We start from the raw sequence: 12,955 nt of genomic DNA on the forward strand, positions 1-12,955 counted from the left end.
CCTGCTAGAAATAGGGTTTAGTTACCCAAGTGTTAGGACTGTGACTCCAATCTGAGTTCTGTCTGCCAGGATTCTACTGCCTTTTTTTTTTTTTTTTAAGATTTTATTTATTTATTTCAGACAGAAAGAGAGCACAAGTGGGGAGAAGGATGAGAGGGAGAGGGAGAAGCAGGCTCCCTACTGAGCAGGGAGCCCAATGCAGGGCTAGATCCCAGGACCCTAGGATCATGACCTGAGCCGAAGGCAGACAACTGACTGAGCCCCCCCAGGCACCCCAGGATTCTGCTGCCTTAAGGGTCTCTACTGCAGAGGTCACTTGATGGCCCAGGTTCAGGTTCTGGCCGTGCCATTACCAGCTTCGTGATTCTGTGGCCCTGCTTCCTCATCTGTAACATGAGGATAATAATAGCACCAGCCTAATAGAGCCGTTGTATAGAACACTAGGAGCAACCCCGACACATGTTAAGAGTTCAGTTGTCCATCTAGACACAGGACATGGGTTAGGACTTTCTTTCCCTGAATTGTCACAACTGCATGTACTCAGGACTAAGTCTGGGCTTCCACGGGTCTGACAGAGTGGAGTTCTGTCTGCATTATTTCTTGGTCTTGACTGTGAAGCATGTTCCTGCTTTCCTCAGGGATGTTGCTAGAGACCTTGTCTGCCCTGAGATGTCAATTCCACCTTGGTCCCTTGGCTCTCTGACAGGAGGACAAACACCAGCCTCGTGTAACTCGCCCAGGATTGCCTAGGTTCCTCTTTGTTTTGAAGAGACTTTGCTTTTTGACCAGTGTGCAGAAATTCCAAGCCCTGTCTGGGTCTTGGGGTTAGGAAGGAGGAGAAAGAAAACTAGAAATGCAGAGACCACAGTCATCCAAGGGAAATAATTTGGGAACCTCCCAGACAGTGAATAATCTACTACTCACTGTGGTTAGGGAAACATTTATCAAGAAACTCAGCCCTGAGTTTAGTGGGGTCATGAGGAGTGATTTACACATGGGGGGGAGAATTTGATGCGAGCAGAGGTGGCTATAATTAACCAGGAAGACTTCCTGGAGGATCTGGGGTGCTGAGAAGGAAGAGGAAATCCATCTGCGCCCTTGTAATCAAGGTCAGCACTCTTGGGGGTTTTTGCTGAGTGGCAGCCTGCTCTCAGGGTTCAAATCCTACCTCTGCCCTTTCTTGTATCATCTGAAGCAATTGGTGTCACTTTGCTGAGTCTTGGTCCTCTTATCTGCAAAAAGGGGAACTGTGTGAGGATCAATATGTTAATCTTTAGTATAGTTTGGGGACATGGTGGATGCTCCTTTAAGTATTTTGAAAACATTTTCAGTATTTTACTCAGTGCTGGGTCCAGTGCCAGGAACTAGAAATACGAAGATAAATAAAGCCCGGTTTCTTTCCAGTCCAGGGAGACATGGGTTTGCTGGGAAGATGCTGATGAACTCGTTAAGCCACAGACCCGACATCTTAGGCTTCTTAAGGAAGCACCCCTATTTGACGTATTGGATTAGTGGAAAACTTCATCCCAACATAGGTAATCCATCAGACCCTGGTAGTGCCTATTTTCCATGAGTGATTCCAGGCCAGAACCTGTGTGGGTCTGGTTGCCCTGAAAGCTTTATCCAGCCAGCAGTCTGCCTCTCTGGCAGACCCCATGGGACAGACTGTGCCTTCCACCTGCTTTCTCAGGGCCAATACTAACCCCAGCTCAGTTAGATGTGTGGCACAACTGAGCCTTCACAGTTTGGGGTGTTTTTGGTTTTGTTTTGCTTTGTTATTCTAGGCCCTAGGAGGGAATGTGTGGAAGCTCCTGCCTGTGCCCTGAACTCACCCTAGCACAGAGTGGGATCCTTGCCCAGACACTCTGGGCTCAGGAGCCCCAAAGCCTTGGCTTGGGTAGAGGCCACAAACTCAACATTCCCAGTGGCCACAGTCCAGCCTCCGGTGCTCTGCATATGTTGTACCTCCCGCCTAGACTAAGAATCCCTTCCTTCCAAATCCAACCATCAATATTTTCCCCATCTTCCAAGGCCCAGCTTTTGCATGCATTCCCTAACTCCTCTGTGGGATTAGTGTTCAGATTCCTTTCTCTGCTTGTTCCCTTGGCAACAGCAGTATGTAAACACAGAGAGGTCAAGAACATGCCAACATACCAGTTAGGGGGCGATGCACAGTGAAAGTGCAGGATGGAGAGAGGAGGCTGGGAAGGCTAGGTGGGGCCTGTTGTGGGAGCTGAAATGCCATTGGTTGAATCTCCCTGCAGTGGGGAACTATTGAGTGTTCTTGACAGAGGGAGAGGCTGGGGGAGGTTGACATTTGAAGAGATTTCTCTTTCCACAGTGAATGGTGGGGTGGGGTGGGGAATGTTGGGAACCTAGAGGCAAGGAAAGGAGTTTCATCAGTTTCCCCAAATACCAGGCTATAGAAAAGAAACGTATATGTTAGGTTTATATGGAGAAATTTGTAAAAATAGGGATTCTGGGGCCTTTTCCCCAGAGATTCTTTTTGGAGGATCTGGAATGGGGCTAGAACCTGTGCTTTCAGAAAATGTCCCAGGGCATTTCAGGAGAGTGGGGGTGGACTCTTCAATAATGATGTTAGGAAAACTGGATATCTATATGGGAAAAAATTAAGCTTTATCCTTACTTCATTCCTTACAAAAAATAAATGTCAAATGGAGCCAAGATCCAATGGAAAGGAAAGAAGCAGGAGAGGGAAGGATGGAGGGAGGGAAGAATGGAGGAACAAAGGGGTGGAGGAGCAGAGGGAGGGAGGAAAAAAATTAATCCATAAAGGAACTAGAAGAAATTGGGTGACATTCTAGAAAATAATCTTGGACATGAAATCTAAAAGTCCAAAAGGGAAAGATTGATGCATCTGACCACGTAAAAACAAGATTTTTTTGTTCAGAAAAATTAAAAGACTACTGATAAATAGAAATATTTGCAGTTCATATAAAAAGGATTAATATGCCCAATATCAAGAGTTTATGTAAAACAATAAGAAAAATATAATTTATTAGAAACAAAAAGGATATGAAAAATAACTCCCTGAATTAAATAATGGGCTAATAAGTTTGTGCAGAGTTCTAAGCCTCACTAGAGATCAAGAAACACTGGTTTAAGAAAAATAAGATATCACTGTGGTAGGCAGAATAATGATCCCCAAAGATGTCACACATCTTAATCCCTGGAACCTGTGAATATGTTGCCTCTCGTGGCAAAATGAATTTTGTATATATGATTAAGAATCTGGAGGTAGGAGGTGATTCTGGATTATTCAGGTGGGCCCAATGTCATTACAAGAGTCCTTCCAAGCGAGAAAGGGAGGCAGGACAGTCAGATTCCTGAGTCTTGGTCCTCTTATCTGCAAAAAGGGGAACTGATTCAATGTGAGAAGGGTGTGGCTGGCCATCGCGGGCTGGTTTTGAAGACCGAAGGGGCCATGTGCCAAGGTACCAGGCAGTCTCTAGACACGGGAAAAGATAAGAAAAGAGATTCTGCCCTAGAGTCTCCAGAAAGAACCCTACCTTGATTTTAGCCCTCGTGAGACGCCTTTCGGGCTTCTGACCTCTAGAACTGTCCGATGATAAGTTGTGCTATTAAGCCTCTGTCTGTGACTGTGGCAGTAATGGGAGGAAACTAATACAGCCATTTTGCCTCTTCTAGTAGTAAATATTAAAGAGATTGGTTATATTCTAGGTAGGAAGGAGTTTGGAGAAACAGTCCTCACACACAACTGGTGGGTGCGTGAATTTGTGCTTTTGGGAGAGCTATTTGTCAGGATCCATCAAAAGCTTCAAGGTACATTCCCTTTAGCCAAGTGGTTCCCTTCTAGGAATTGATCCTGTGGTTACACTCACACGAGTACACAGAGGATACCCTAAGACTTTTTGGGTCTCCAGCCCCAGCACCCTCCCCTCTTCCCTGTTGGGCTGTCCTGACAGTTAGACCTATGAAGCTTCCAGAAGTAGAAGCTGAGTGGTCTGATATATGGCTCATGAAGCTGTTTCTCCTTGTGGTTCTAAGCTGGTTTCTAAGCCAGAGTTCTCTGAGGGCTGTGGCCTGGGTGTCAGACAACATGGACCCCAGGGCCCTTCTGCCACCATCCGCAGATGATATCCATCCTCCCTCTGGCCTGAGGCTCAGGCCCCCGTTGGCCTGGCTCCCAGGCTCTGTCAGGGAAACCCTCTACCTTTGACCTCATGTCACTGGTGACTTTTACAGGCGCCCTTACCAATTCTGGAGAAGCAGTTTTTTCCTCTGTTACTTCAAGTTTACATTAACATTTTACACATACCCTCAGAAGCAGAGAAGGTAGGAAAAAAAACCCATTTTCTTCGTGTCACTTGGTCACAGTGATTAGAAATCATCCTTCTAAAGGAGCTAAGAAGTAAGAAAGCATCAGTGCCGGTCTGAATTGCAATCCTCTCCAAGGCTAAGAGGGCTTCTGAGTTCTCATAGGTTTGCCCCATATCTGCACCCCCAGTTCCGACTGCCTCTTGTATTAAGAACCTCAGAGCCTGAGGACAAGTGTGGCCCTGGGCTAGTCATGGCCCACCATGACTAGTGGGCTCAGGTGCCTTCCCTGCAGAACAAAGGAGCAGGCCTTCCGGCTCACAGGCCTCACTGACCCCACAGTGTGGATGTGTCCTGGTTGTTCCTTCCTCAGGGGGTTGAGGCAGGAGGGCCCTCCGTGTCAGAGCACTGGGCCCCACTCACAGGTGGAGGCCGGAAGTGGACCCTCGGCATGTGGTGCTGGCCCAGCGAGTCACCTGATGATACAACAGTTACCTGACTGTCTTCCTCATCCACCCCACCCCTCCCACCTGGCATGTGAACTGCTCTAAACCACAGCCTTGGGTGCTTCCCCACCTGCCCCTGGAGAGCCTGTGGCTGGGTGAAGGGAAAACCGCAGGACTTGACCATGTAGGGTCCTCCTTGGCCAACTGACCCCCACTCAGATTCAGTCATGCTGCAGGGTCCCATCCATCCACTGGAAGAAGCAAAGCTTACCACTAGCTCGTATTTTGGGGGTGCTTTGAGATCCTTGCACGAAAGGGTCAATAGAAATAGTAAGTATTGTAAACCCTTTACTATCCATACACAGCACCTGGGGGCCTCCACCAGGAGTTCCAGAGAATAGTTCTCTCTCCACAAAGCACGTGACCTCTGGCTTGTCCTACCTTAGCTTAGATAAGCTGGGCCTGGGGTAATACCACCATCATGATCTCCTCAGCCTTAGCTGTGCCCCCCCCCCCCATTTCTCCTGTCCAGCAGCCGCAGCAAGTTTAGAATATAAGTTGAAAGGCCTCCTTGGCTGTTAAGCTTCTAGACACCTGCAGATGCTCTCTAGGGATATAGCCACCACAATGCCCCCTGGGGGCAAGCCAGTGCTTTCATGACACATGGAGCCGTGCACTGGTGCTCACTGAGCCACAGAAGTCATAGAGGACATTTATTCACCGAGGCAGGGGACGAGCCCTGGCCAGGGGTCAGGAGGCACAAGGTGGTCTGACCCTGCCGCCATCCCTGTGCAAGTTTTAGGGAAAATCACGTCATCCCTCTAACCTCAGCCTCCTCATCTGTCGAGTGAGGGGATTAGACTAGACACTCAATCTCTAAGACTCCATTAAGAGGCCCTGGTGTAATTTCAGTCCCCCGAACAGAGATGAAAAATTTGTACCAGACACCCAGAGACAGCACTTGGGCCTGCTTGGGGTCACAAGGTAAATATGGATTATAAGGAGACCGTTCATTCCAGCTTGCCTGGGACAACCCTGATTTCGTCCTGTTGCTCCCCCATAATTATTAGTCATGCCTCTTTCACTCTCAAACGTGCCCCAGTTTGGATGATGCTATCTTATGTGGCCACCCTACTGACAGTAATATGAGAAATGAGATTCCTCGGCCTTCCGCACACTCATCCTGCTTTGTGAGGCTGCCTTCTCTGCCTGAGTTAGAGGAAGACTTTGACTTGCTCAAAGAATAGCTTTTGCTGAGTTGTGACCTTCTGTTGACAGAAGTCAGTCACTGCCTTTGCTGGAGAGCTGTCATTTGAAGATGTAGGTGACTTCGTGCGCCATTCACTGCCCCTGTCTGAAGTACCACATGAAAAAGTTCTTTGCAAGCAAGACTTTGCTTCCTGCAAAGAACTTAGATATGTCTTCCTCTCTGGCTATAAGGGCCTGGTGATGGACCCCATGTCCCTCTCCTTTTTGGTTGCCAGGAAAAGCTGGAGGAACCTGCCAGTATGATCCTCCCAGCTGTTTGGCAGAGTAGCCGTGGCTATTGTTAGACTGTGAATTTGCACCAGGCTGGGGCGGTGGGTTTTAGCTTTTCCGTGAAACATGGGCTTGGGTTAGCAAGGGCGATAAAACCATGAATGGTGCCCCTCATGGATACCTTCAGAGCCCAGGGCCAGAGAAGGAATAATACTAACCTGAGAATAATCTATCCCTTGGAAAGCCCATCCCTCAATAACGCTCCAGCACCTCCTCCTACACCAGCTGTGGGACCAGCCCATATTTGTCCAGCGGCATCCATATCCATTATCATGTTGATCTCCATTGCAGCCCCAAGGCACAATTGAGGCAGGACTTAATGTTATCCCATTGTATAGATTGGGCAGTGGAGGCTTTGGGAGTTGAACCTGCCTCAGAGTGGAAGCGAGACCTCCCATCCCCAACTGCCCTGTAGTTCCCAGAGGCCTGCCCCCCCACCACTTCCTGCTCCTACCACCCCACATAGCCACAGTCCTCAGAACCACAGGTGGCATTCGGGTCACCCAACACCACTGTGAATGCAGGTGAGGGAGGTTCGAGCCATGCTCAGGTGCATGGAGGCGGGGGCTGTGACCTCTGGTCAAGTGTCTCCCGTTAATCTTCTAGGGATATCACCGTGTCTCGCAGAGCCCGAGCTGCACGGGTCATGGACACGTTGCAGTAACTCTCTCTTCTCTTGTGTGTATGTGTGTATTCTGTGTGTGTGCTTTCATCACTAGAAGAGCGTGACTTCCCCTCTGTGGCCGCCGATCTCCAACACGGGACCCCAGGGGAGAAGGGGCCGGACGGAGCTGCCCGAGGCAGCCAGCGTGGCTTCCCCAGCGCCGGGACCAGGGATGAGTGGGCCGTGCCTGCAGATGTCTCTAGCCTCCGACCGTTCGCATAGCACACAGGGGACTTGTGGGTGGCCACTCGCCACTGCCAACTGAAACAGTATGATGGCGACATTGACATCCTTCATGACGTTTCTACGACAGACATTCAGGCAGAAAGTGCCGGCGCGTTTTCTGTCTTCAAAGTAGAGGGCCATGCCTCACCCATGTGAATAGTTTGGGCCCTGATGACCTGCTCTGAGTCCACTCGCAGCCAGTGACACTTGCAAAAAAACCTCCCAAAGCCCATCTTGGGTTTGGCTTCCGCAGCTCTTGACCAATGTGGCCAAAGCCAGACGCCTCCTTGGGACACTTGGATTATTCATAAATGCAGCCTGCCCCAACCCTCCCTGAATAGCATCTGAAGTCTCTGTGGGGGTCATGGATCCTGAACAAAGTGTCAAGGGCACCAAGAAGGCTGAGGGAAGTCCCCGGAAGCGGCTGACCAAAGGAGAGGCCGTGCAGGCCAGTGTTTCGTCCAGCGCCCCATACGCAGGCAGCAGCACGGCTGCCCCCCAAGAGGGCCCCCTCCAAGAGCTCCTAGCCCCGCAGCCCTTCCCGGGCCCCCCGTCGGTTCTTAGGGAGGGCTCTCAGGAGAAAACAGGCCAGCAGCAGAAGCCCCCCAAGAGGTCCTCCATTGACACCTCCATCCCCATCTCGCAGCTTCCGCAGCACCCTCTGACACCAGCATTCATGTCGCCTGGCAAACCGGAGCATCTCCTGGAGGGGTCCACGTGGCAGCTGGTCGACCCCATGAGACCTGGACCCTCAAGCTCCTTCGTGACCCCTGGGCTCCATCCGCCGAGCCAGCTCCTCTCTTCGCATGCTTCCATCATCCCCCCTGAGGACCTGCCGGGCCTCCCCAAAGTCTTTGTGCCCCGTCCCTCGCAGGTGTCCTTGAAACCCCCAGAAGAGGCACACAAGAAGGAGAGGAAACCACAGAAGCCAGGCAAGTACATATGTCAGTACTGCAGCCGACCCTGCGCCAAGCCCAGCGTGCTCCAGAAACATATCCGCTCGCACACCGGCGAGAGACCCTACCCCTGCGGCCCCTGCGGCTTCTCGTTCAAGACCAAGAGTAACCTGTACAAGCACAGGAAGTCCCACGCCCACCGCATCAAAGCCGGCCTGGCCTCAGGAGTGGGCAGCGAGATGTACCCCCCGGGGCTGGAGATGGAGAGGATCCCGGGGGAGGAGTTCGAGGAGCCCACCGAGGGGGAAAGCACGGATTCGGAAGAGGAAACGGGCAGCGCGTCCGCCCACCCCGCGGAGCTCTCCCCCAGGCCCAAGCACCCCCTCCTGTCCAGCGGTTTGTACAGCTCCGGGAGCCAGGGCTCCAGCCACGAGCGCTGTTCCTTGTCCCAGTCCAGCTCGGCCCCATCGCTCGAGGACCCCGCTCCGTTCACGGAGCCCTCGTCGGAACATCCCCTGAGCCAGAAACCCGAAGACACCCACACGATAAAGCAGAAGCTGGCCCTCCGCTTGAGTGAGAGGAAGAAGGTGATGGATGAGCAGGCGTTTCTGAGCCCAGGCAGCAAAGGGAGTACAGAATCGGGGTATTTCTCCCGCTCCGAGAGCGCTGAGCAGCAGGTCAGCCCCCCCAACACCAACGCCAGGTCCTATGCCGAGATCATCTTGGGCAAGTGCGGGCGGATTGGGCAGCGGACCACCATGCTGACGGCCACCTCCACCCAGCCCCTCCTGCCCCTGTCCACCGAAGACAAGCCCAGCCTGGTGCCTTTGTCTGTGCCCCGGACGCAGGTCATCGAGCACATCACCAAGCTCATCACCATCAACGAGGCCGTGGTGGACACCAGCGAGATCGACAGTGTGAAGCCGAGGAGGAGCTCGCTGTCCAGGCGCAGCAGCATGGAGTCACCCAAATCTAGCCTCTACCGGGAGCCCCTGTCGGCCCACGGCGAGAAAACCACCAAGCCCGAACAATCACTGCTGAGCCTCCAGCACCCGCCCAGCACCACCCCCCCTGTGCCTCTGCTGAGAAGTCACTCAATGCCTTCTGCCACCTGCACCCTCAGTACCCCCCATCACACCTTCCGAGGTAGCTACTCCTTCGACGACCACATCACCGACTCGGAAGCCCTGAGCCGCAGCAGTCATGTGTTTACCTCCCACCCCCGGATGCTCAAGCGCCAGCCGGCCATCGAACTGCCTTTGGGAGGGGAGTACAGTTCGGAGGAGGCGGGGCCCAGTAGCAAAGACCCAGCCTCCAAACCCGCAGATGAGCCGGAAGCCAAGGAAAGCGAACTCACCAAAAAGACCAAGAAGGGTTTGAAAACGAAAGGGGTGATCTATGAATGTAACATATGTGGTGCTCGGTACAAGAAAAGGGACAACTACGAAGCCCACAGAAAGTACTACTGCTCGGAGCTTCAGATCTCGAAGCCCATCTCTGCAGGTGCTCACGCGTCCCCGGAAGCGGAAAAGAGTCAGGCTGAGCACGAGCCCTGGTCCCAGATGATGCATTACAAACTGGGGACCACGTTGGAGCTCACTCCGCTGAGGAAGAGGAGGAAAGAGAAGAGCCTTGGGGATGAGGAGGAGCCACCTGCCTTTGAGTCGACGAAAAGTCAGTTTGGTAGCCCCGGACCATCTGATGCTGCTCGGAACATTCCCCTGGAGTCCACCAAGTCACCAGCAGAGCCGAGTAAGTCAGTGCCCTCCCTGGAGGGACCCACGGGCTTCCAGCCAAGGACTCCCAAGCCAGGGTCTGGCCTAGAGTCAGGGAAGGAGAGGAGAACCATATCCAAAGAAATTTCTGTCATCCAGCACACCAGCTCCTTCGAGAAGTCTGACTCTCTGGAGCAGCCCAGTGGCTTGGAAGGGGAAGACAAGCCCCCAGCCCCGTTCTCCTCCCCTCCACCCACCCCTCACGGACGCTCAGCCCACTCCCTGCAGCCCAGGCTGGTCCGCCAGCCCAACATTCAGGTCCCTGAGATCCTGGTGACCGAGGAGCCCGACCGGCCAGACACGGAGCCCGAGCCGCCCCCTAAGGAACCCGAGAAGACAGAGGAATTCCAGTGGCCCCAGCGCAGCCAGACGCTTGCCCAGCTCCCAGCCGAGAAGCTGCCACCCAAGAAGAAGAGGCTGCGCCTGGCAGAGATGGCCCAGTCATCGGGGGAGTCCAGCTTTGAGTCCTCCGCACCCCTGTCTCGTAGTCCCAGCCAGGAGGGCAGTGTCTCCCTGAGCGGGTCCAGCCGTTCCGCTTCCTTCGAGAGGGATGACCACGGAAAAGCCGAGGCCCCTGGGCTCTCATCTGACACACGCCCCAAACCCTTGGGCACCCACATGCTGACTGTCCCCAGCCACCACCCGCACGCCCGAGAGATGCGGAGGTCAGCCTCAGAGCAAAGCCCCAACATTTCCCATTCGGCCCACATGACCGAGACACGCAGCAAATCATTCGACTATGGCAGCTTGTCCTTGACAGGCCCTTCTGTGCCGGCCCCGGCGGCCCCCACGGTCCCCGCAGCCCCGGCGGCCCCGCCAGAGAGAAGGAAATGCTTTTTGGTGAGACAGGCCTCTCTGAGCAGGCCTCCAGACACCGAGCCGGAGGTCGCCCCCAAGGGAAGACAGGAGAGCGAGGAACCAAAGCCCTCATGCAGTAAGCCTTCCACCAAAAGCTCCTTGCCCCAGATTTCCCCAGCGGCCACCTCACACAGCGGGCCCCCAGGAGGCAAGGGCCAGGTGCAGGACAGACCCCCGCTGGGGTCCACTCCACCCTACACAGAAGCCCTGCAGGTGTTTCACCACCCCATCGCCCAGCTCCCCCTGCATGAGAAGCCGTACCTGCCCCCGCCCGTCTCCCTTTTCTCCTTCCAGCACCTCTTGCAGCATGAGCCAGGACAGTCCTCGGAATTCTTCTCCACCCAGGCCATGTCCAGCCTCCTCTCCACACCATACTCCATGCCCCCTCTTCCTCCCTCCTTATTTCAGGCCCCGCCGCTTCCTCTTCAACCTACGGTTCTGCACCCAGGCCAGCTCCCCCTCCCCCAGCTCCTGCCTCACCCAGCCAGCATCCCCTTCCGGCAGCCCCCTTCGTTTCTCCCCATGCCCTACCCGGCCTCGTCGGCACTCTCTTCTGGATTTTTCCTGCCTCTGCAATCTCAGTTCTCGCTTCCGCTCCCTGGGGATGTGGAAAGCCATCTGCCCCAGATCAAAACCAGCCAGGCCCCACTGGCAACAGGAAGCACTGGCCTCTCCCCCACCTCGGAGTACGGCAGTGATGTCCAGCTGCCCCCTGGGGTCCCCCCAGCCAGCTGCTCAGCACCCACGTCAGCCCCTCCGCCAAGCCTACCTGCCTGTCCAGACACCATGGTGTCCCTTGTTGTGCCCGTCCGCATTCAGACCAACATGCCGTCCTACGGGAGCGCCATGTACACCACCCTCTCCCAGCTCCTGGTCACCCAGTCCCAAGGCGGCTCAGCAACTGTGACTCTTCCCAAGTGCGAGGAGCCCCCGTGCAAAGGGACGACTGTGTGTGGGACAGGTGTGTACGAGGCCGGGCCTGGCTCGGCTGGCGGAAGTGAAGGGCAGAGCAGAAGCTTCCCGACTCCATACTTGAGGGTCCCTGTGACGTTCCCAGAAAGAAAAGGCACTTCCCTGTCATCAGAGAGTGTCTTGGGCCTGGAGGGGAGTTCTTCAGGAGTCGGGGGGAGCAAACGCGTCCTTTCGCCAGCTGGCAGCCTGGAACTTACCATGGAAACCCAGCAGCAGAAAAGGGTGAAGGAAGAGGAGGCTTCCAAGGCAGATGAAACACTCGAGCTGGTAAAACCGTGCAGTGTGGTGCTGACCAGCACGGAGGACGGCAAGAGGCCAGAGAAATCCCACCTGGGCAGCCAGGGCCAGGGCAGGAGGGAGCTCGAAACAGTGTCTAGCCTCTCCTCAGATCCATCTGACCCAAAGGAAATGACTCCCCTTCCTCACGCCTCACTGCCCCACGCGACGGCCCCAGGCTCAGAGGTGTTGAAGGAATACGCCCAGCTGTCCGGGAAGCCTCACCGAAGAGGGCTGCCCCCACTGAGTGTGAAGAAAGAAGACTCCAAGGAACAGCCTGACCTCCCTCCACTGGCACCTTCCAGCTCGCTGCCTCTGTCAGAAACGTCCCCCAGGCCAGCCAAGTCACAAGAAGGTACGGACTCAAAGAAGGTACTGCAGTTCCCCAGCCTCCACACGACCACTAATGTCAGTTGGTGCTATTTAAACTACATTAAGCCAAATCACATCCAGCATGCAGATAGGCGGTCCTCTGTTTACGCTGGTTGGTGCATAAGTTTGTACAACCCCAACCTTCCAGGGGTTTCCACTAAAGCTGCTTTGTCCCTCCTGAGGTCTAAGCAGAAGGTGAGCAAAGAAACATACACCATGGCCACAGCTCCGCATCCTGAGACAGGAAGGCTTGTGCCATCCAGCTCCCGCAAGCCCCGCATGACAGAGGTAAGTCAGCCTTGCTTTTCTTCTCCCCTCTGAGTTTTAAAGCCCCTGCAGAGCTTTTAAGGCCACAGGCCCCTCAAGTTCTATTTGCATCACTAGGGCCGGATGTGTGGGCAGATGTCCCTCCCCTGTCAGCTGTGAGTGGCCACCTTATAAGAAAACGTACTTATTGGGTTTCTTTGTCAGCGTGTCCTTCACATCACCAGACTAGATACGTTTCAATAAAATAAGCTTTAAAGTCATCCTGCTTTCCCATTAGCTGCTATTGTAAAATCAAAGACACAGTCTGAGACAGGGGAGATAAAATTCTCCAAAAGACTGAGTTGGAAAACTTGGCTGATGGAAAGG

At 53.9% G+C, this 12,955-nt stretch overlaps 1 protein-coding gene across 1 annotated transcript in view; it reads left to right on the top strand.

Moving 5' to 3' along the window:
• HIVEP3 (HIVEP zinc finger 3) overlaps nucleotides 1-12,955 on the top strand; it is a 447,252-nt gene that overhangs the window by 381,443 nt on the left and 52,854 nt on the right. The window contains exon 5 of the mRNA XM_035018861.1: nucleotides 7,004-12,610. Coding sequence (XP_034874752.1) covers nucleotides 7,538-12,610 — 5,073 coding nt within the window. The 5' untranslated portion in view covers nucleotides 7,004-7,537. The remainder of the gene's footprint in view (nucleotides 1-7,003; nucleotides 12,611-12,955) is intronic.

The sequence above is a fragment of the Mirounga leonina genome, unplaced genomic scaffold (genome assembly GCF_011800145.1).
Source record: "Mirounga leonina isolate KUSES-001 unplaced genomic scaffold, KU_Mleo_1.0 Mir_173, whole genome shotgun sequence".
In the NCBI taxonomy this organism is placed as follows: domain Eukaryota; kingdom Metazoa; phylum Chordata; class Mammalia; order Carnivora; family Phocidae; genus Mirounga; species Mirounga leonina.